The sequence below is a fragment of the Pseudopodoces humilis genome, chromosome 6 (genome assembly GCF_049639895.1).
Source record: "Pseudopodoces humilis isolate 2021_Gansu_Grassland_sample_001 chromosome 6, ASM4963989v1, whole genome shotgun sequence".
In the NCBI taxonomy this organism is placed as follows: domain Eukaryota; kingdom Metazoa; phylum Chordata; class Aves; order Passeriformes; family Paridae; genus Pseudopodoces; species Pseudopodoces humilis.
The window spans coordinates 60,356,025-60,381,083 of NC_142205.1; the positions used below are offsets into that span (position 1 = coordinate 60,356,025).

Consider the following 25,059-nt stretch of genomic DNA (forward strand, 5'->3'; position numbering starts at 1 on the left):
CAGAATAAACTTCCAGAAAAACCTTTTCATCCCCTGTCTACCCACTATTCCCTTGTTCACATGACAAAAGAGACAAAAACTTTGGAACTTTGGTGGTTAAAACAGTCCCAATTCTTGCTAGTCTTTTCACCAGTCTTTATAGAGAAACAGAAGTTTCTTCCTGTTAATTTATGGAGTTTCTCACAAGAAAAACTATTTTTGTTATAGTTTTCCATTGCTCTAATGTTAGCTGCCCAGAGCTGCTGTTATTAGAGCCCACTCCTCCCATTTTCACATCACTCTCAAGTGTGTATGGGCCATGAGTCTAGGGATGGGATTTTTAAGGATAAGTTATTCAAAGGCAAAAAGTCTTCTTCATTTGTTTCTGTGAGCTTCACTAGAAAACAGTTTTCTCATTGCCTCTCAAGGCTTCAAATCTTCCAGCACTTCACTGTACCATAATTACTCTACTTTTTTACTCAAAATTTACACTTTGAACACTCTATTCCTCCCTATTTACTGTCATGAATTAAAGGAGTGTTTTTAAGACTGCATCGTCTATTTCCATAGTTTTAACAGAAAGATATTTCAGCTTAATTAAAGCATCTTCTTAATTCTCTACCTTTTCTGAAGCTTCTTTTCTTTCCTGTCACTGGTAGTTTATAAAGTCTCTTTTCATGTTGATCACTCTCTTTTTCTCTCTCTGGATAAAAAGATTAATCCGCAAGTCTCATCTGGGAAATGAAAGAGTTAAAATCTTGCCCAGGCTGTTGTAGGTAGTTCTGTGGCCCCGGCCGGTGCAGGAGCTGGAGCCGTCTGCGATGGAAAGTTCCTCATGGCTGCTCTGGAGAGTGTAGGCGCCGCGCCCAGCCTGCTGCAGGTCCAGAGCCTCTCTCCTTCTTCACTCAGCAGTTTCTAGTGAATTTAGTTACAGCAAAAACCTGCAGCCGAGCCAGAGATCGGCTCGGCCCGGCCCAGCCGGAGCCCGGAGAAAATCCCCCCTCCACAGGGCCCGCATCCCCCGGCCGGGAGACGCTGGGCCCAGCCCAGTCCCCGCCCGGCCGCATGGCCTGGGCAGGGAGCGGGAAGCCTGGAGCTCTGCCACCCTTCACAGCCAGGAAACAAAGAGAACCAAGAGAGCTCTGGTTTTACACTTTAAGGTAGGGTTCACAAGTTGATCCCACTTTTCAATGGCCTAAACTGCTGTCAATTCTCAACAATGAACGATAATTGGTCAGGAGAAAAGACTCCAGGCAGTTCCCAGCAACTTAAACTTTCTTAAAGGTAAAGTAACTCCATGACAAGCAGGATTTGAGCAGAGGTTAAAAAATAACCAAAGTGCAAAAGAAGACTTAATCCTTTTTCTTTTTTGAACCTTTTTTTTATGTGTGAAGAGTGATTTTTCTAGAAGAAAAAGATGTAGTGGTGTAGCTTAATTTAACTTTAGGCAATCTAGTTGCATTACCACATTTTTCTGCACTTTTAATGCAGTGAATAGGTTCATCTTACAATGGAAATAGAGGGAAAAAGTGCCTAAAACATTACCAAGAACTAGAGAAATACAACATTTCTATTAATGAACTTGTGCTGAAGTCAATTTAAAAATACCTTCCTAGCAAATACATTCATATTTGGAATACATGGATGGTAGTACCAAGGGCTTGAGGAAGAAACATAACAACTTTGGTAAATAGTGAAAACTTAGCACTTGTTGTAATCCAGAAATTAGAAAAATATAAATAGATGCAAAATGCAAATACTTGGACGGAATGAAAATTTTCCTGTGACTGCATATCTTACAACCTGTTATTTTGTCATGTTGTTAGACTGTTTGTAATGGAAAAGAGAAAGGTTCCTGCCCATGAAACCAAAGTTTTTAACAGTTTACTAATAATCATGCTGTAGATGCACAAAAAAATTTCTAGTTGCTGGAGTGTCATATAGCTGTCATAGAGCTGTTATATGGAAATGCAATTTGAAGATTTTCAAGTGTGAGACCAAAAGAAGTAACAAAAATGAACAAATATTTTATATTTTCTTTCTGCTTTGATTTGTAGCGAAGCTTCCTGGGCTGTGCAACTTTTAGAGTGGGAGATCTGGTAAAGTCAAAGGAGCAGCAGCTGACCCTTACCCTCAGGTAAGTATTTCCTACTGTTGTAAATCATGGTGAATTAATAATGCTTGGCATTTCTCATCTAAAGAAAGGCAACAAGGATGGGGAAGGGTCTAGAGCATGAGTCAGGCGAGGAATGGTTGAAGGAGCTGGTGGTGTTTATCCTGGAGAAAAGGAGGCTCAGTGGGGACTCTATCACCCTCTACAGTTACCTGAAAGGAGGTGGTGTAAAGTGGGGGTCAGTCTCTTCTCCCAGGTAGCAAGTAAGGAGACAAGAGAAAATGGACCCAAGTTGCACCAGGTGAGGTTTAGATAGGAAACCAGGAAAAAAAGTTCTTCTCATGAAGGGTTATCAAGCACTGAAACAGGCTGCCCAGGGAAGTAGGGTGGGTCACCATCCCTGGAGGTATTTATATGACATGTAGATGTGGCCCTGGGAAACATGATTTAATAGTGGACATGGCAGATTAATGGTTGGACTCAATGCTCTTAAAGGTCTTTTCCAACCTATACAATTCTATGATTGCTGCTTGACTGAGTTTTAAGCTCCATGTTCCATCAAGTATATTAGATGTCAACTTGAAGTGTTTCTAATTCTGCCATGCACAAATTCAAAACTAAACGCTAAAATTAAATATCAACCCTATAACCTGGAGCTTCCCAGGTGCCAGAATAGAAAAGGTAATTTTAAAGTATGATAACCTATGGAAAAATTGCAGGGAACTTGCCTTAGGGAATATTCTAAGTTTCCTTTAGAAAGGAGCGTAAGATTCCCAGTTTTGTTTGGTTGAATGTGGCTTAAAGAACTAACAGTGTACAGTTTGGTTTGTTTGCTAGGCATGTTTACAGAAGGTGGGCCTAATTATTGAAGGTGTCTCCCATGTGAAAATGCTTGTGGTCTCCTAAACTCATTGTTACATGTAACCATACTGAAATTGCAGGGGGTGCAATGTACAACTAATCAGTTACAGGGTACAGATCTGAAGAAGGGTCAGAGACAATGTTCAAAACCTAGGGCTGGGCTGAACAGATACATCTTAAAGCTGTGCACTGAAGGAAAAAAAATCATCACCCCTGATACTGTCTTGTATAGCTTAAGATAAATGAAGGTACTAATCAAAACCTTTTGAAGGTTAGGGGTAACCTTTTAGGTAGTGATCTTCAGAATAAATTCATTGGACTTTATATAGTGCAGGGATTTTGTTGAGCTGAGTTTTGCAAGTGCAGTGGAGGCTTATTTGGGGTTACGAGGAAGGTGCAGTTAAGCTTCACATAGTAACTGCTCAAACTCCAAACTCCTACAAAGGCAATATTTTGGGAGGAAAGAAGCTGTGATTGGGAGAACTGAGACATTGGTGTATGTTGTGCCTGGGATGTTGCACATAGGTGCTGTGGGAAACTTGTGTTACATTTGTTACCCCGAGCATAGGAAGACAGCCTTAAATTGTTTTAAGGAGCAAAGTATGACCATTCCTGAGATTTTTTAGAAATGGAAACTTCTTGAAGTATTTTGGCACCTGCCTTCCTATTTCAACAAGAATAATTGTATATGAGTGTTTAGTTTACAAGGCAAAACAAAATACTTTGGTTTTAATTTTTCCCAAACAGAAGATGGCATGCCTAGCAAGGTAACTTTCTCTGACAAAAAGATCTGATTAGATAAAATGTGAACTGACTGTTCCCTATGGGAATCAATGATTAGATAAATAAATTCCAGCTTAGTGATTGTAAGAATCTGTTCTTACAGGAATTCAAGTTGTTTTTAGCTCTTTAGGATAAACCCTGCTTCCCTAACATATTGAAAATTTGATCTGAAAGATTGCCTCCAACAGGTGGCACAGTAATTGACAGAATGAAAAGCTTCAGGACAGTTTCAGAGTAAGTATTTTGTATCTCAGCCAACCAATTTGTAACCAAAAAGATGGAAAGCTCATAAGAAATAGATTAAAAATTTGCTTTTAATTAATATTTTTATATTGGTTGTCCTCTTTGTTCAACTAACATTAGAAGACAAATATTCCAATTAAATTAATTTGCAGATTCATTAAATGGTAGGGTTTAGTCAGTTGGATTTTTTTAAAAAAAAAAAAAAAGTCCTCACGTTTCAAAAGTGGGATTGTTTTCTGATTGACTGTTCAGCAGCAGAAAGTCAGTAGAAATTATCCACATTTCTGAGATGACAATTTAACCAGAGCAGTCTACTAATTTAAGCTTGCTTTCCTCTAATCACCCTGAAGTATTAGTACCTCTCAGGAGGATAGAGGATATATCAAGGGACTTGTCAGAGCATAAAATTCTATTTAATTTTTGTTGATATTCTTCCGATGGGAGTTTATCAGGGAGCGCCTGTGATTGAGGTACTCCTTTGTTGATTTAAAGCAGAGATTTAAAGATCGAGAAATGGCTCGGTGGTGTGCCCTGTAAAGATTGGTGTAATTATGTAATCTGGTTAATTTTTAATTTTTTAATTTTTAATTTATAATTTTTGAGTTTTCTTTTTGTTGCCCTTTTTTTTTGTTACTATGTCCTTCCATTTTCTTTCTGAGGTACAACGTAACAATATAAAATTGTTTTCAAAGGAAGATTCTTGCATTTTTCTGTTATTTTGTGGAGAGCTGGCATGTGTCTATGGGACACCAAAAGTTAATTAAACAAGGGACAGAGCAAGGGAGAAACCCCAGGGGCTCAAATTCAATCAGAACACCCTGGGCTGCCACCCCAGGAGGGTCTGGGGTGGGGCAATTCTTCCAGGGCTCACAGGGCACATCCCCTGAGGCAGAGGGTGGAATTCCCTCTTGCCCAAGGCTCTCACTTTAACAATGAAACTGAATCTCTGCCTCCCTGGGCGGGGGGCACCTCACAACTGATCTTTTTTTAATTAAACTTTGATTGGGAACTTAGAATGTTTCTAAAACTTACACCATAGAAATCTCAACTCCCCCACAAAGCACCCGCCTTGCTCTGTGGAACACTAAAAACACTAGCACCCAACAACAAAACAGACTAAGCAAACAAACAAAAACAAAATTTGAAACAAACGCTTAGATCTAGGACAACAGCCGGGCAAATTAAGCAGTGGTGGTGGTTAATAAAAACAGAAAGGTTTTTCAGTTCAGTCTCTACCAGTTCTTGATTTTCTTTTAGGAAGGTAATAGCTCTTTGATCTCCTCTTATGAGGGGCAGAGTTCTCAGTGTTCAGCCTCAGCTCCTGCCCCGAAGATAGGGCCGTCGCCAATTCAGGGGATGATGATGAAACACTGGCCTTTGGCGCTTGGGTTACAATTTAGACTTTCCTGGAGGGGCTGCTAACCACCATGGAAAAGGCACAGCCCCAGAGGTAGAGCAGTGGGAGAAAGGGTTGGAACTGGAGCAAGAATTACTGGGGGAAGGGAAGGTTAGGGGCTGGAAAAGAAGGAGAAAGGCAGGATAAAGGATCCCAGACTGTGTGACCAGCGCCATCTTGGGAAGGGGTGGTCCAGGAAAGAATATTTCCATTTTCCCGGACAGGGAATGGGAATGTGGAAAGACAGGGGATAAAGGAGGACACGAGACGGCAGGCAGATGGTAGCAGAGCTGCATTACTTCGGACATTCTCCCTTCCTTGCCTGCCTTCAGGAAAACAGGGGATGGGATGGCAGAGGCATATCGGTGACGGGGAGTCAGCAACAGCCCCGAGCCATCTTGGCATTTTTTACCCTTTGTCCTGCCCTTAGGAACACAGGAGAGGGGAAGATATGGGGAGGTATACACAAAAAAAAAAGAGGAACTTTGCAGAAGCCAAAAAACAGTCCACAGGAAGAGCCATACTGTCCATAATTGTCCATAATGTTAATATTGTCCATAAAGGTCCTTCCCATGTATAAAAACAATAAAGCCGTCTATAATACATCTCGTTGGGTAATGGTAAATGTTTATCCCAGTGCCTAGTCTTGCCCCCACCCCCTGTAAGCCCTTTTCCTCCGTGCCCCTGAGGCACTCTCAGCTTGGCTCTCCTGCCAGGTATTCTCGAGTCCTCCTTTCTAAGTTGAGGGTCTCACCAGCTCTCAAGCCATCAGCCAGGGACGTACAGGGTGTCCATGGAGCCGGTCCTGCTATTCTCCTGGTGCCTCACTGGATGTCTGCATTCTCCACCATTGACACACTGTGCTTTTCCATTTTCCTACCATTGTACCCTAATAGTGATTAAGGATACAAGTTACAAAACCTCTGCAAAAGAAGTTTTTATTTTGATTGTCCTTTCTTCTCCATAAAGGTGCCCTAAACCAGTGGCCAAGTGTTTTTGGTAGATCTGTGCGCGTGTAGATAATCATCAAAACATGAAAAGGTCAATTAGTACAATTGCTTCAGTATACACAACTGATGTTGGCTGAGGAATTTAGTTACTAGAGATTTGGGATTGCAGTTTCCAATATGGAATTTATAAAAAGAGAGATGCTTTCTATAGACTTGCATGTTTAATTTTGCAATGATAATGCAATGTCACTTGCTTCTAGCTTTCTGTCGTGGTTTTAAACCAATAACTAAGAAAGTTACTTATTTCTTGCTGTGAGATATGGATTAGAACAAGAGCAAAACAGGCATAAAACTTAAAAGGAAAAAAAAAGAAAGTTTATTGACAAACTACAATAAGAACACCAGAATAAACTTCCAGAAAAACCTTTTCATCCCCTGTCTACCCACTATTCCCTTGTTCACATGACAAAAGAGACAAAAACTTTGGAACTTTCATGGTTAAAACAGTCCCAATTCTTGCTACAGTCTTTTCACCAGTCTTTATAGAGAAACAGAAGTTTCTTCCTGTTAATTTATGGAGTTTCTCACAAGAAAAACTGTTTTTGTTATAGTTTTCCATTGCTCTAATGTTAGCTGCCCAGAGCTGCTGTTATTAGAGCCCACTCCTCCCATTTTCACATCACTCTCAAGTGTGTATGGGCCATGAGTCTAGGGATGGGATTTTTAAGGATAAGTTATTCAAAGGCAAAAAGTCTTCTTCATCTGTTTCTGTGAGCTTCACTAGAAAACAGTTTTCTCATTGCCTCTCAAGGCTTCAAATCTTCCAGCACTTCACTGTACCATAATTACTCTACTTTTTTACTCAAAATTTACACTTTGAACACTCTATTCCTCCCTATTTACTGTCATGAATTAAAGGAGTGTTTTCAAGACCTTATTGTCCATTTCCATAGTTTTAACAGAAAGATATTTCAGCTTAATTAAAGCATCTTCTTAATTCTCTACCTTTTCTGAAGCTTCTTTTCTTTCCTGTCACTAGTAGTTTATAAAGTCTCTTTTCATGTTGATCACTCTCTTTTTCTCTGTCTGGATAAAAAGATTAATCCGCAAGTCTCATCTGGGAAATGAAAGAGTTAAAATCTTGCCCAGGCTGTTGTAGGTAGTTCTGTGGCCTCGGCCGGTGCAGGAGCTGGAGCCGTCTGCGATGGAAAGTTCCTCATGGCTGCTCTGGAGAGTGCAGTCGCCGCGCCCAGCCCGCTGCAGGCCCAGAGCCTCTCTCCTTCTTCACTCAGCAGTCTCCAGTGAATCCAGCCACAGCAAAAAACCTGCAGCCGAGCCAGAGATCGGCTCGGCCCGGCCCGGCCAGAGCCCGGAGAAAACCTTCCGCAGGGCCCGCATCCCCCGGCCGGGAGACGCTGGGCCCAGCCCAGTCCCCGCCCGGCCGCATGGCCTGGGCAGGGAGCGGGAGGCCTGGAGCTCTGCCGCCCTTCCCAGCCAGGAAACAAAGAGAACCAAGAGAGCTCTGGTTTTACACTTTAAGGTAGGGCTCACAAGTTGATCCCACTTTTCAATGGCCTAAACTGCTGTCAATTCTCAGCAATGACTGATAATTGGTCAGGAGAAAAGACTCCAGGCAGTTCCCAGCAACTTAAACTTTCTTAAAGGTAAAGTAACTCCATGACACTTTCTCATACAGTTGTGATGATGAGTGGCATAAAATGGGCTGTTGAATGAAACAAAAGTATTTTTCAGTAGAAGAATGTTTCTTAATATTGACTCTATAATATAGTGTGTCCAATTTAAAAAATAAAATCATGTATATTTATTTTCTTTCTAAATGAGAGCTAGGTGTACTGGCTGCTAATTAAGTAATAAAAGCTGATTTTTTTTTTCCAGTTGATCTAATTTTTAAGTTCAATTTAGAGGATCTTTTACCATGCCTTTCTATTAAGAACAGCATGATTTGGGGTTTTGGTTGTTTTTTTCTTGGTTGAGCTCTATGGCTTTTTTGCAAGGAGATAGCAATCTGTACTTCCATTAGCCCCTTTCCCTGTGGTGGTAGTTTGCCTGTTTCCAGGAAGATTCTCTTTAGCTCGGGAAATTTTGGTATGAGTGTATCTCTTTGACATGTTTCTCTTAAGACATTGACAAAAGTGTAGGTAGGGTACTTCAGTGTGAAACTGGGGTAGTGTCAATGCCACTCAGATCTTTTGGCCTCTGTAAGCAGGAACTGTATGGCAGTGGAGCTACACAAACAGGAATTAGGAGGGAGTGCATTAATTATACAGATTATCTGGGAGGTTGTGCCTCTGCATGTCTGTCAATCATTTACTATACAGACTTCTTTAAGCTTGTGTCAGTGCTTAAACTCTTGGACACTATCTTTTTGCCTAGCTGTCTGATTTTAGTTGTAATCTTTCCATTAATCTTAGACAGGACTGAACTTTCTTTAAAGAAAGGAGATAAACCTAACTATTTTTGGAGAGAAAGTGCTCCTAATTTCCCTCCCTCCTAACAGCTTGTGGGCCACAAAACATGTAACTTCACTTTGGCAGTAGTAATAGTCACAAAGTTTAACTAACTAGAGAGAATTGGAAAGCAGCACAGGAATTTCTTCAGTCATTTATGTACTTATCATAACTTCCCTAGCAAATGATGACTATAAAATACTATATATTTAGCTGCTTTTCTCTATTAAAATTCAAGAGATATCTGTCTACAAGTTGTTGTACTTGGTCTCCCTCCTGAAATTGTTTCTTGGCTGTTATATGTTGTGTCATCCACCTCAGGAAGCTTCTCTACAACAGCTTGACTATAAATCAGGCAAATCTCCAATACCATTGAGGTGAATCTTGTTCTGACATGAAACTTAATCAACTGTACATTGAAATAATGAAAACAGGAGGAACTGAACATTGCAAAACTTTGTTTATTTACCTTAGAATGCAGCAGAATATTATTTACAGTGGAGTTGTTTAAAACCAGTATTGATTATTGTAATAGGCTTCACTGTGAATTCACAGATAAACATTTTTGTGTAAGTACAATACTTTTGTGCTTGGATATATCAAAATATATTCTAGCAGTGGAGAAATTAATTTTATGACAATCTGTAGGACAGCCTGTGCTAATTGCATTTATTGTGTATTATGCACTGGAGAAAGGGGCTGCCTGCAAGACTCTGTCATGCAGTTTGCTTTTCAGGCAGTCACTTTGTCTTTTATAATTAACACAGCCATGCAAACATGAAGTTTGTTTCCTTTTTTTATTTTGTGTTATTGAATAATTTTTTTTCCTTTTTTTTTTTTTTGAAGAAAGGTGTATGACCATGGGAACCAATTAACAGGCCTAAATTTGTGTAATAATGAGACTTGAGATCAGCATTGGAGGCAAATGACTGCTGTTTCAGTCCATCTAGCTCACTTACTTTTCCATCACTAGCTTGTTGCTTTCTTCCTCTCTGGATTCCTTGGTCAATATTTTACGGCCAGAAGTAATAAAGTGGGCACAGATTCCTGCTGCTCATGGTGTTACTGGCTACCTCCTTCCCTCACATTTGAGGAAACTAGTACTGACCTGGTGATCCTTAGGGACTTGGGATGGTAGACAAATCTATTTCAAATGCAGGTGCTCCGCAAAGGTATCAGAAAATTGCTGCTTCTTGTCCCAGGGTACTGAAAAATATCATCAGTTTTCCAGCTCCATAAGCCAGCTGGATTTTGTGCCATGTATGCACTTCTTATGTTGACACTGATTTTATTCTTTTTGCAGTATCCCACATCCCACCTTGCCCTATACAGGTTGTCAAAGTGCAGTCCTTGGTTCTGTGGGGATATGGTCTCTTCTTTTACGACTGGGAGCAATTTGATGCAGGGACCACCTTCACTGCACCATGTGGGTGCAGAGTGTCCTTCTCAGCTTTATTAAACTACTGCAAATAAGCTGATTTCATCCTAATGTGTTATGAAGTATCCTAAAATGAATTAATTATTTCTCTGATGCTCTGTTGAACAGTATGTATGTGTGAGAGCCTCTTCACATCTCTGCAGGCAAAGAACACAAAGCGTGTACATAGATGTGTGTGTGTGCTCAATGCTGTTAGCGCAAAGTAAAATTATACATGTTTTTATCATGTTAAAGTAGGATCTGTAAGCTCTTTCTTTTTTTTCCCCACTGCATCACTTCTGTTTCTCTTTTTACATTTTCTTTCTTAATGTTTGTAATCTCATGATATTGCTGGAAAGTTTGAAATGCATGACATGTCTACTTGAAGACTGTCATGCACTGCTGGTATTTTAAAATCACAGAATCTGACACTGCTCACAGCAGTTTTGCCCTGGACATTTATAGAGCTCTTTGTTGATTTGTATGCCTGTAGCATTCAAAAGAAACTTTAGTTTGATGATTTGTTGATTTTGTTGTTGTTGGCTTTTTTGATTAAATTGCGTCCTCAGATTTCCGTGTGGGAAGATAAGAACTGGAGAAAGAAGTGCAACTACAATGCAATAAGTCCCACTGTTTAGCTTAATTGTGTTGCATTACCTTCTCCTGCAAGTAATGCATGTTCCAGATTGTAACATTCATATGTATAACACCAGTACAGGAGTGAATTTGAGAATAAAATAATAAAACTATTTAAAAAAAAAAAAGATGCAAAAGTGAAATTAGATCAATCACTGTTTTTAAACCCATGCAAAATACATATTGCTCCTCATGCAGGCAAGCAATGCAGTGTTTACTGTTATACTGAGGCCAAGCTTTTAATAACAGCAGCAAGGGGAATATTTAGTGTTCTAAAGACCAAGAGATGAAGACTGGGAAAGTGTAACTAGCCTGTCCATTTTATTTTACTGGAGCAACAGGCCTTGTTGGCTTTCGTCAGTTAATTCACTTGACACTTTGATCAGAAGAGCTTAAGCTGTTGAAAAATTTTCAGGCTTATAACCACAAACTTTGGTTTTTAAATATAACTGTGATTTGCTGACATCTAATGTATTTCCTTTCTGCTTGTGTATGCTGTAGTCCATTTGTTGACATAGCCTAGTTTGGATGCCAGTTTGACACTAGAAGGAGAAAAGAAGTGAAGTCAAACCATGAGGCTGTAGCAACTCAGGGGAAGGTTCTTCATTCAGAAGGCCCTTAAGCTGTTCTCATGCATTTCAAAATTATTATGTATTTGTGCTCATAAGCACCATCTAGACACTGAACACTTATTACTTTCTTCTGGATGCTTTGTAAATTAATATATGCTTCTTCAATTGCAAAACTCTCTGGAACTGGTTAGTTTTTAATTGTTTATAGTCAGTAATTAATTTGGCTTAGACAAAATGAAGTTTTACACATGTAAATTATGAAGAATTATGTTTATTTTGCAAGGTTTTATAGAAGACCAGATTTGTATAGTTGCAAGATGAGTGTATGCGTTTGAGTGCATATTAAACCCTGATGGTTTGTAACCAAAATAATTATTTAATTTGGAAGCTTTGGGGGTAACTATTTTTTTAGATTTTACTGTAGGAGTTGGACTTGGTGGTTCTAATGGGTACCTTCCAATTCAGCACATTCAATAATTCTGTGATTTTATGATTTTATGACATTGAACTTTTCTAGGTATTCTTTTTTCCTGATTCATGACTCTTCATTTTCACTGCTCAGATAATGCACAGTATTGCTCCAAACACATTTGTTTTGATTTTCCTTCCTTGCTGTGTTTTTGTAATTCTGCTGAATTTATTCTCATCATTTTCTTTTGTCTATTTTTGCTTGGTGCCTTTTCATTATTATGAAATGGTCTGTTAGTCTTCTTTCCTTCCTTTCAAAAAATCCAGCTGTTCAGAATAAGCCAGGGGAGATAGACTATGCCATTAACCTTGGTGCTGTGCTGCCAGTGAAAGCTGAAAAAGCATTTGGTATCTTTCTGGAGTTTAAACTCTTGTCTCTTCCAAAAAGTAGTCAGTGATACTCTTTTCTTGGGGATATACATCTGAATTGTTACTTGTTTTTGATTAATTGGAAGTAAACTATTTGTGGAGCTGATTAATAAAGGAATTTACCTGGAACAGTACTGTCATTCCCATATTGTTCAAGAAATAGGATGGATTCTCAATAATTACTCTGTGGAGGGATTACAAAGGGAAAAGTGATATTCATATTAGTTCCATTGTTTTGGTTTTGCAGGGGTTGGTTATATTAATACACAAAGAAAGTATGTCCTTTCTTTGAATATTAGGAAACAAAGCCATGTACTCTGCAGTGGGATTGCAGATCCTCAGTGGAATATTGGTGCAGTATTACAGCACTTTATCCAAGAGTCCACAGACAGGATAAGGTCTAGAATGAAAATCTGGTGGTGTTCATGAATTCATGCATCATTTATAGCACTTACCTGTCCTCATTTTTGTGATGAAAACTTTCATTGTCCTGAAGAAGTTGCCTCATTGCTAACATCTGTTTTGTGATGGTAAATAACCAATTCAATACAGCTGACTGCAGCTTTACAGAATGGAGAGGGGACTAAATATTTACTGACAATATTTTAATTGAAAAAATTTAATGCTGTAAGTGATCCAGTGTCAGGGGTTGTTTTTTTTTCCAGAACATCTGATGCTGGAAGGACAGTTGGTACCATTGAAGTCAATCTTCTGAAGATGGGAGAGCTAGAGGAGGGGGAAACAGACCACATCACAGCAGATACCCAGGATCAAAAGGTGGAAACTCAGTTTATTGCATTAAGTTAATTAGAATGATCAGTTTTAACAGATGTCTAAAATACTAATTACCAAATTGGGTCAAGGACTTCAAATTTCTGGACACTTATCTCCCTCAACTGAAAAAAGAAAAAGCCCTCATGAAAATGTATGGAGTAATATTCTAACCTGAGTTTCCTAGCCCATTTCCTTCTTAAAAAAGAAATAGCTTATTTTTATATCAACTGAATGTATTTGATCAGTTTTGATCAAAAAATTGTCAAGAGAGATGCCATAAGTACAGCTTCTTTTTCCCTTGGATAGCTGCTCTGCTTTCTGCCCTTCAAGTCCTGTTCATGTTGATTTTTATGTGCAATCTGTGCCCACAACACCGAAAAGCTTGGAAGAATGACAAGCAAACCAAAGAAGAGATGAATTCCTTTGCAGAGGGGCAGGTTCATCTGTTTCATGGGTGCACTCAATTTTTGCAGCCCTAATATGGTGGTTTACTGCTTAATGCTATGGTGTATTCTGTTTCTCATTAAAAAAACAAAAAAACGAAACTGCTACAGAGAATGCAGCATTTTTTTGTTTGGAAGTAACATATAATACTATTTTTTGAGAAAAGGACATTATTTTTAATATCTTTTTTGCTTAGCCAAACAAGTCTGCTTTTGGGTCAAATTCTGAGGGTAGATTTTATACTTTATTTGACCAAATATCTCAAAGGACTTCAGTGCCTTTTTAAAACAGTTGATGAGTGGAACCAGTTCCAAAAAGCCAACAAATGCTGTGAAATCTTTCTGATTTTGAACTGTAAAACTTGCATAATATAGGCAACATGAGCTGTATTTTCAGCCCTCTCTTTTATTTTGCTTTTCTTCCACTTCAAAATGTAGACTGAGACTCCTTGCAATTATTTGAGATGTAATTAATGAGCTGTGTCCTGCTTGGGGGAGACAGAAGGCTTTAATAGCAATTTTATTGCTATTAAATACTTGCAAAGAGAGACCAGACTCATGACAGGTGTATTCTCTGTGATCTTAAAAGGAGTCCTTGGTTTGTACAGATCAGTTGCAGCACAGTCTTGGTTTATATGTTGATAATGAGGATGCAATTGTGAGAATGTGGAGTTATTGAATTAATATAAAATAAATCAGTTTTGAACTGGGTTTGCTCACTTTTAGATAGACTATGTGCAGGAATTTCTCATGGAAGAGGAAGTCAATGGTTAAATTCATTTTCTGATATCTCCTGGTAGAGAGTACATCGTGTGTTGCTCTCCACCTTAAGTTCTCCACTGAGCTTCTAGGAACTGGGGAAGCCCTTGGCACAGAGCTCCGTATCACCTTTAGAAACTCCCATTTGTTTTCTGGCTGCGGGTAGGAGGAGCATTAAAAATATAGGTCATACTACATTTAACAGAGGTGTACACTGATTGCTTTCTTCATAAACTTTTTATACTTTTATGCACTAATCTTACCAAAACAATATTCTGGTTCACTTATATAAAAAATTCTTTCAATCACAAAATGTGAACACATTTTAAAGCTTCCTACTTTTCCCTTGATTGAAAATTAATGAAATGTTTTCTTGTACTGTGCATGTGAAAACTGCTTTGCCTAAAGAAACCTCTTTGAAAGCACAAAACTTGCCAAAAATTGTTTTAAACTAAAGTGACTTATTCTTATAATAAAACTTACTTATTAAGCCAAACTATTAATATCTCTCAACATTTCTAGCATTATACTGGTAGAAAACATTTGTGTTTTATTATGGAATGGCTGATCACATTTTGTCATTTTCTTGACTATAATTCTGATTGTGTTACAGTATCTTGGAACAGAAATATAAAGATAAAAATGTAAATTGAAATTAAAACTTGAGAAGTTTGTATTATTATCAGTGATGGTTTTCAGCCTACCTTTTATAAACTGCCATGGATTTATTTCAGACCCCTGAATGCATCACATTTGCAGCTGTCTTTCTTTTGCAGTCTGCATTGGTTCGTGAGTGTACAGCCACTGAAGGCATAAGTGGGAAAGACAACCTGCCTTCCTTAAATGCAGGTAAGAATTACAATATCTGTAAGAGATGGTTCTTGCAATGCTATGTCTGGCCCTGAAGAAATCACACTGATTCATGTGTGATCATAAATATCTCTTCATATGCTATATGCATGTGTAGATATTGATTTAAACTCAATATTTTAGTGTTTTATATATATTTGACATTATCATTTTACTGAGAAATTTGAAGAAATGTGTGTCAATTATGCTTTCTGAAGCAGTGCTGAAATCTCCATCTCCTGCATCTTTACTGTTTGATGATTTTCAAGACTGTCAGTGACTTCTGTTGGCATGGAATTACATCACTGCATTCTTTTAAATAATGATGCGTTACTTGTAAGTGAATACCAGGAACAATTAATCTCTCTCATAGCTGATGAAGTGGCAGATTCAGTTTGATTTGGAAACTATCTGTCCTAGAAAGAAGGGAGCTATTGGCAAGGCATTCCCTATTCTAGGTCAACTCTGGGCTTGAGTGCATGGTGTTAAACTAGATGTATTTCTCTTTCATTATGCTGAGAAATATTACATGCTGGTATGCTGCACCATAAAACTTTTATTAGACCAAGTTTATGAATCTCCATTACTCTTCAGTAACAATGTCACAAATAAGTTATATGGGTCATCTGAAACCACAGCGCTGTCAAGAATTCTGTGTTTGCTGCATACAGTTGAGGAGGAATGTTTCTGAAGTTTTACAACCTTTCAAAACTTTTTCATCTGACTTCTCTAATAGGGCAGACTTATTGAATCACCTTTGCAGTCTGAAGGAAGTACTAAAACCCTCCAAAAATTAAATTCTTCCATATATGCATGAATGCTGTAATTTTTTTCTGTGAGTTGTTGAGACTAGATCAGAAAAAGTTTCTTCTACAAAACTACTATTTATTTTCATCAGTTCAAAGTGAGAAAGATGTTAATTGAGAATTACTGAATGTACAGGAACTACATCTGACTCCAGAAATTCCTGAACTGGAAATAGCTGGAGGCAGGGAGGGTATCTTGTGTCTCTAGGTATCTACTTATGGCTTTCCTTGGAGACAAGATAGTAGAGAGTCAGTTGAAGGATTTGGTCTAACTCAGTGCTGTTCTTTGATTATGATTCCGTATGTCATCCAGATTAGTGGGACTTGAAGAAATGACATTTCTGTTTAGAGAACAATATTGATTCATGACTGATTTTTGTCTATTTGTTGCCTCCGTTGTGTGGGTTTGATTAGGGTTTTTTTTGTATGAGAAAATGCTGGAGGTTGTGAATGTATTTTGTTGGAACTTCCAAGGTAGATGTTGGTTTTAGGAATATTGAAGTCTAGATCAATTTGTCAAGAGTATTTGCAAGTGATTCTATAGTGTATCTAGACAGCATTTTCACATTTATTATTCTCATATATTAACACAATATGAAACCAAACCCCACCCAACACTAATAGAGCTTATGAAGTCAAACATACCATGGAGGGCACTTTTTTAGTAATTTTTTGGGTTTTCAGGTTTTTTTAAAGAATTGAGGGGAAAGAGCAGAACTGCAGGTGCGTATGCAAGAGAGGACAGCATGCAGGATATTGGAAAGAGTTTGCAGTCACAGGAAGTTTGATCTGATAAACAATTACTCTTCAGTCTGTTTCCTGCACTTGCAACTTTCTCTTCTCAACCAGCATCACCTCCACTTTCCTGCTGACACCTGGCACTGGTTCCAGGTTTTGTCAGTCCCACTCTTTTTATTGAATTTCCAATTTCTTCTATTGGAAAATTTTAGCTCTCCTTTCATACTGTCAGCCTATTTCCTCAACCCATCAGACTTCTTGCCCAGCACGCCCCCGTGACTGGGCTTTGTGTGGATTAAGGCTCTCTGTGTTGCCTGGAGACAGACTGGATTTCTCATATGGGTACCTTTGCAGAAGTGTCAGGAAACCTGATAACATCAACAGTGCCTGCACTGCTTTCCCTGCTGTGTTCGTACAGAACTACCCCTAGAATAGAATGTATTCCTATATACATACATTCCTATATACATATTCAGTACATGTGTATACTGTTGTAAAGCTTTCCTGTACTTCCTGTTTCTTGTTGTTTATCAAGCCTTCAAAATGATGAAATTGAAAAAAATACCCCTCTGTGAATACTTAAGCCTGTAGGCATGGAAGCATGCTGGCATTCTTCTGAAATTTAAATCTTAGGATAGGGAACTTGCAGCCCTTCAGTTCTAAGTTCTAAGATACTTACTGAGTGAGTGGGAATAAGAAGTGTATTTCAGAACCTTATCACTATTCTATCTATACCCCAAGAGACTGAATTTACATCTCAAATTCAGTTATTTATTTATAATTCTGGAGAGTTTGCTAGTTGTTTGCATGTAAACAAATTGCATTCTAAATAAAAAAGAGAATAAAAGTAATTGAAATTAAGAAAAATTAAGAAAGCTGTAATTATTACTCTTGAGGTAATACACATCATATGCCTATGCTACAAAGAAAGATATAAATAGAAATACTGTTAGTAAATGGATATGCTTTTATCTATGTTCAACAGCGAATGAAAATAAAACCAGAGTATTCAGTCTTTTATTATTTTTTTATTCCACTTTCAGAGGAAGCAATGTGAAGGATATTGCATGGAATAAAAAGCATAGAGTTCTTCATATTTGAAAATGAGAATGTCAAAAAGACATTCTATATAGAGATAAAATATATAGAGAAAAGCTTCTAAAATAGGCTTTTCTCTTTTTTACCTGCTACAATTCATGTGTATTTTGTTGGTTTTTTTTAATGCCACTCATGATCACTGGCTAAGTACAGGAAGGATTAGTTTATGAAACTTCCACTCATTTTAATAGCAAGTTTTTATAAAAGCCAGTTCTAGTCCTGCATTCTTGTTGTTTGGGTGCTTTTACATATAAGCCTTCTAGAATTATGTTCTAGACAACTTGTTATAGTTAGAAATTAGTTATTGTTGTAATTGGAAAGGAAGATACTTCTGAGATTTTTATGGAATCGTATGCCTTCAGTAGTTCTTTTTATAAGGAAAACATCAAGTACAATGAAGCTTTTATTGACAATTTTAAGATTTAGTAATACTGCATATTGGAATTTGTATTCTTTGGGAAAAAATCCCAGGCTTTTTTTCCAAGTTTGGAAATTAAATTACCTTCCTAAACCCATGGAGGTATGATTTAAAAAAACTTAAAACACACTTGAGATTATACCCATCTAAAATTTCAGACCTGAATCAAAGACCTGAAAATTCAACTAGTACCAGGAGAGGAGTTTAGTAATTCTAGCAATGAAAAAATCACAACTTTGGATCCATATTTTCAGTGTTCTTTCTCCCTTGCTGCAATCCTCATGGGTTTTCTGGGGTTTGCTTTTTACTTTGTGATGGTGGTGGTGACAGGGGGGAGATGAAAGAGATTCTTCAGTTACATATTTCCTTTAGGTTCTCACAGATTAATGTTTATTTTTCAGTGTAATAGATTCTGAGTGTGAATTTAAGAGCTGTTCTTGGAGAAAAATCCTTTGATAAACTCCTTAGGAAGTAGATACAAAAAAAAGTAAAATAAAGAACAGAGTCTTTTGTGTCTGGGTCATCATCATTTAAAATGTCCCAGTAATATGCATCAGCCTTCTCCCTGCTGATCAGGGGGCACAACAGAAAAAAACATACCCAACGAAAAATTATCATCTGGTTTGGCAGTTTTCTGTTTAAGGCCAGACCTGAATTAGCCCTTTGTTTCCTAACTCTCCAACATTTGAAAATTTTCATTCCCTGCCTTGTTAATGGGAGATGACTGGTGCCATGTATCAGCTTTGTGAATTGAAAGAAACTGTTAGAATTATCAATGAGACTGATTTCATTGATTACAAGAATCTCAGCAAAAAGAGAAGAGGAAAATACGCATTACCGCATATTTTAATCAAGTGATGTAATAAGGCCAAACACTTGGTGAAAGTTGATCATAGGCACATGGAGATGCTTATTTTTGTAGTTAAATCTGCATGGTGAGGATCCTTAAACTCTGAAAGTGTGTGGAAAAATGTTTGAACATTGAGATATTTTGGATAGGAGTAGTAAAGAAAAATTGCTTGTTTTCATATGTCAGAGATTTCAAGCATCTCTTTGGCTTATTTCATAACACTAAGTCAGAATTTAGTTTTTGAAAGTAAAATAACTAAATAACTAAAGGTAAAATGACTCTAAAAACGCTTCCAGTTTTTCATCAAAGACTGATGATGAAAGACATCTCAGTAGAGTGATAGGAATACAGATCAATACAATCGCTTAAACATTACTCCTTTCTTTGAGTTGCCAGCAATGGGTTTATTATCAGTTTATTTAAATATCTGTTCTTCTTTTAGGCCTTTCCTAAAGGATTTCTGTTAAAAAACCTGATTGCTTAGACAAGACAGTTTGTGTACCTTTCATTTTTCGTTCTCTATAAATCAGCCTACATAGACATTAATGGTGTCAGGGAGTTGTGAATTGAAATGTCTATTAGCAGCTGTCATTTTGACAGCAGCAGTTTCCCCACAGCACATGGGGAATGCATTCCTCTGAGTTATAGACTACTCAGTGGCAGATCAATGGGAGTCTGCTGGAAGGCAGTTTTTCCAGAAGGCAGAAAGAAAGGTACCAGTGGAGGATTTGGATGGCTGTTCAAAGTCATTCCGAGTTAGGATGCTGTGAACATGTGTGTTAAATGACAATAATTTGTCTCCAAGTAAGCTTATCAAAGTAGTCAAATAGAACTTTTTCTTCATCAGCTTTTTCCTTATTTGCTCTTTCTGGAAAATAAGAGCAGGGTAAAACAGATAAAGATAAGATGGAAAGGAGAGAGTAGAAATTTCCCGCCTTTATTATACAGCATCATTGTAAGATATGAACAGAAAGGTAGCAAACATGTGAAAACTGTAAAATAAAAGACATGATGGGTTTTAAGCATAATCTTCCAAAATACCAAGACATGTGATTTTCTTATGTCATGTTGCAATAGTGATCTGAAAACAGTGTGTGTAACATATGTGACAGGGCTGTTACATTTATTTCTATGTAGTGGCAGTGTCTTGACCACATCAATGATCAAGGTAACTCTAATATGGTCAAAGGTCAAGTTTCCTTTAATGTAGAAACATAACTTCTATTTGTGTTAATAATTTGTATGTGCATGTCAAGGGGAAGATGCAGCTGAACTCTGAGTCCTGTGCAATTTATTGGAATTGTGAGTGGTTCTAGCAAGTGGTAAACAATGGTGCTGAGTGTATTAAGTTCATTGTTCACTTGTACATTCTGTTTTTCCTAACTTCACCTTAAAGGTAAGAAAAGAGAGTCTAATTTACATTCTCACTACTTTGAAGACCTAAATTTCCTTTTCAAAGATTACCTACTGTGTTGGTATAATGTGATTTATTGATGTACTAGTAATACTTTGTACTCCACAAACTGGTATAAAAATGAAATAAAAATTAAATGGTTTTAGTAGAATTTTAATGGTTCTGAAATTAATTTTGTAAGCTAGGGGAAAAATAAATATATTAATATTTGCAGGTTATTGTAATAAATTTTCAGAGTCATATAACCACAGTAAAGCAATGATGTTATTTTTCCTCTTTGCAGTGTTGAGAAACCCAGTCTGTAAGTTATACAGATTCCCTACTTCTGACAACAAGTGGATGCGGATCCGGGAACAGATGGCTGAGACTACCCTCTCTTTCCATGTTCCTAAAGAACTAATAAATCTGCACATAAAGGAGGATATGAGAAGGTAAGGGAAAAGCAGCAGGAATAGTAAGTACTAAATTTATTTTTTTTGGAATCATGTGAATGATGAGCTAAAAAAATATTAATTTGAAGTTTGAAATGGGCAATTTCTGGCTGCTAAGAATTTTCAGTTGTAACTGAACAACGTAATTGACTGCTCACAATTTTTAGGACTCCAGTGACCTCCTAAGTTCTGAGCAATGAAATGTGCTAAACTGCAGTCATGACTTTAAATCTGTGAACACCAACATTTGGTTAACAATCTAGCACGTTAATGTAACAAGGAATCAGCAAATGACAGGGATGTGAACAGCACTGTGGCATGTTTGCTTATGTATGTCTGGGTAGAGTTAATAACCTAGACAAATATTGTGCAATGGAAAAGGACAAATTTGTAGTGAATAAAGGACCAGTGAGGATAAAAAGGACATTCCTCTATCTAATCTAAATTATTTGGCATAAGAAAAGGATACCAAAGTAATGTTTGTTTGAAACTTAGTTCATGTTTGGCCTTGTAACCAGGAGAGATGTCTGAGAATCATAACAATGTGTATGGCCTGAGAAAAAGGAGAATAGGGAACACAGGTATCCTCAAATCCTTTGCATGTCCAATTTCCCACTGCAGTGATTAAAATAGCAGCCTGTCCTTGAATCCTTGTAAGCTGTGCTGATAAAATCTGGGGAAACCCCTTATTTTAAGTATTGCAGGGCTGCCCTGAAGACAATGCCTTCTTTTTCTAGTGATAATGGATGATGTGGAAGATATTGCCTCCTTCCTCTTGAAAGTTGCTTCACACATAGATGGGCATCTGGTCTCATGTTTAAAAGTAACTTTGTGACCTAGTATTGCATCCCAAAGCCATCCTGTGTGCTTTCAGGCAGTTCTTCTGTTGTGGTTTACAGAGGTTGGTTGTTCTGCAATATGGAGCTTCTTTTCTTTTTTTATTCACCCCATCTGTTGCTTTTGTGTGATGATTTTTTGCCAGTAGAACAGCATGTGGGAGACTGGAATCTTGATTTTAATAAAGTCAGTGGACTGACACATACTTATGCATGCTGATGATGGGTTATAAAAATCCTATGAATTATTATAATACTTTATTTTATTCATTTAGTACTGTGTTTAGGCATTTATGGCCTCATCTTGTTTGGGAATACTTATGTGCAAGGTTGTTTTTAGTAAGCAATAAAAATAGATTATGCTGACACTCACAGTTCTTGCACTTCCCATATTTTCATTTGCCCCAAGGGTAAATGCCTTTTAAATGTTAGAGGATTACTTTAACCACTTTTACTACTACTGCATTATTCTCTCCAAAGGCATAATGCAAGTAATAGCCCTCGTTGTTATTTCATATTATAGGATTCACCTCCCTGGATAAAGTCATAGTAAAAAAAATCACCATGGTGGGGTTTTCTCCTCACCAAAATAAAGAAAATATTTGAGAAAGAAACAAGTAAAAGCTGCACAAAGATTCAGATAAGTGCTTTTTATTTTCCTGATTTAGCTGTCGTTTAGCTGTTCAAGCCTAATTGAAAGTGTAGGTGTGAAAGAAAGAAAGACAAAGTAATTGATACAGTCTGAGGGAGGAGATAAGACTAACCAAAAGGATCAACAACACAGAATACTAGGCATATATATAGGGGCATCTGTGTCATCTATCATCATATAAGAATGTGGGTTGAAGCTTCAGCTTTGTCTGGGCTTTCCTTTTCAAAATAATAGTGAAGATTGTGAAGACTCTTGTGGAGTCCTTACACTTGTAATCTAGTAAAATGTGTGATGAGGATGCTCCTATATTAGGTGTTGAGCTCACAGAAAACACCCTGTACCATCTTCAAGATATTCTCTTCTGAAGTATTCTTCTCTGTGTCTTTTTTTCCCATTTAGTATAAAAGGATAAATATTTTTGTCTCAGAAGACACTTAACCATACTCAGCTTGTTTAATTTTATTTTTATTGTGGCTTCAATATAGCCAGGTCTGAAGCAATTTCCTATAAAAATATGCAAGTAAGTGTTAATCCTATTCAGTATTCATTATAAATTGTAGTTTAAATTCCCTTTTCTTACAGGTCTTAGAATTACTTATCTCTTGATATAGCTCCAGTGTTCATTGTTAACCGAACTCTTCCATTTACTGACATGATGCTTTGAAATGTGTGACCTGTAAGGGTATTTAACTTTGGGTTTCAGCATGAAATATTGTTTTTAAAGAAATGCATTAAAGATTTTATCCCTCAAACCTCCCTGGAAGAAATTTCAGTAGGAGCTATATGGTAATTTTTGTTGTTCTAGTAAGAGTCATACAGTCTGCTTTGCTGGTTTCTACTTCCTCTTTGAGGTGTTCCAATGAGTCCTTTCTGCCGTTTTTAATATTTCTTTACACAAATCTGGTCCAGATATTTTATGTGTGTCAGGCAAGATTAGCCAAGTGGTTCTTTGAACCTAATGACTATAAAAGTTCTTCGCTCATAATGATTTTTCAGAAAGTTGATCTATATAACTGAGGCTTGCAGTTATAGATGCAACTGGTGTAACTGGATCAGCACAGCAAGAGATTTGGCTGAAAGGAAATTTCATCCATACTTGAATTTGGCCCATGGCATTTACGATCACAACTGATAAGCAAATTTCAAATAAAAATTACTGAATTTAAACCCCCTCTCCAGAATACAAAGCACACATGCAAGTTTTCTCCTGCATCAGAAATGACTGTCCTGTCCCACCAACACTACGATTTTTTTGGGAGAAAAATCTATGCAGTCTGTATTTTATTTCTTTCATGTAACATTTTGGAATGATGACAACGTTCAGACTGTCTGAAAAATAATTTTTTTTCTACTTCCTCTTATAACACAACTTCTGTTGAGCAATGGAGCCCCAGGCATGTGATGGAAGTAGGCTTTGATTTTTTTTGACATTTGGATGTTGGTATTTACTTGACTTGTTTTTGAACAGTGGCATTGCAAAGTGTTGTATTGAAAACAGGTGATAGCATTTAATAAAAATGATTTTGGATAAACATACCATGACTTTTGAAGATATTTGAACCAACCACATTCAGAGAGGCACTGTTACTATGCTTATCCACTTAAGGATTTTCACAACATTGTTTCTTATAAGTACCTTGTTTTCAACACTTAAAAAGTTCTCAAACCTGTCAGTAAAGTGTAGCTCAAATACATAAAAATGAGTGTTTACCTCATCATGCATCAAAAAGGATGTGAAACCTTTCTCTTCTTACTCTCCATCAGTACTGCATAAAGGAATTTAAGTATATGTATACACATAAGTGTAGCTTGACATTTGTGAACGGTGTTTAGACAATTGTCCTCATCAGACAAGATCAATTTTAAATCCCGTTAATTTATAAACTAAAGGATAAAATATTGTAATTAATGAATACTGCAGAATTTTCTCTCCTCTTGATTTCACTGTTTGCAGCCAATTTTGTGAAGATATGGCCTCTGTGAAAGTCTGAGAAGAGCTGTCATAGGTGACTGAATCATTCAGTGTTAGCTGTAGTACACTTAATAGGGAATTCAGATTTTACAATATTTTCTAAATTTTTGGTGTATATATTTCATTATTCAAAAATGAATTGTGATCTAAATTTCTAATGTACATATTGCATTAATTGAATGTTCTTAGGGCATTGATTCCTTTTGCTTTTAAAAATGAGATGCACCTCTTCTATCATATACATGAAAAATATCAAAATGAAACTATATGCATAATAAACAAAAAACCCACAGCAGTCAGAAATAAGTCAGATAATAAATATTATTAATAACATATGTGATAATGAATTATTATTAACCACTAAAACACTCTACCAGCATCTCATAGTCTGCAAACAGCCAACAAAATCAAGGAAGGATTGGACAACCACCTCCAGAAATGATTCTCCAAACCCACTCCAAAATTGACCCAGCTGTCATACCAATAGGGTTCAATTGCCAAGTCAAAAGCAATTTGAACATAATTCAGTACAGAAAACATCTGGATCTGTTGGCAAACATTCCATCCAGGTAAAGTCAGGGCTTGGCCAGGGCCTAGGCTTTAAAATGGAAAGATGTCTGTTAACTCATTTTCAAAACAAGGTTCTTGATAATAGCAGCTATAAGATGCTTAAAGCTCAGCAAACTGTTGAAGTGCCTTTGTGGAAAGCAAATGCTCAGAAGTCTTAGGCAACAGACCAATAGAACTATCTAGCAGTTGGTTTA

General features: G+C 37.2%; 1 protein-coding gene across 14 annotated transcripts in view; it reads left to right on the forward strand.

The window, feature by feature from the left end:
* Positions 1 to 25,059, forward strand: part of INPP4B (inositol polyphosphate-4-phosphatase type II B) — a 322,017-nt gene that overhangs the window by 186,753 nt on the left and 110,205 nt on the right. For all 14 annotated transcript variants that reach the window (XR_015772647.1, XM_088056200.1, XM_088056198.1 and 11 more), the window contains 4 exons: positions 2,037 to 2,116; positions 12,921 to 13,032; positions 15,008 to 15,080; positions 20,688 to 20,835. Coding sequence is in view for 13 of the 14 variants with exons in the window: in XM_088056200.1 (XP_087912326.1) it covers positions 2,037 to 2,116; positions 12,921 to 13,032; positions 15,008 to 15,080; positions 20,688 to 20,835 (413 nt within the window). In the remaining variant the exon portion in view is untranslated. The remainder of the gene's footprint in view (positions 1 to 2,036; positions 2,117 to 12,920; positions 13,033 to 15,007; positions 15,081 to 20,687; positions 20,836 to 25,059) is intronic.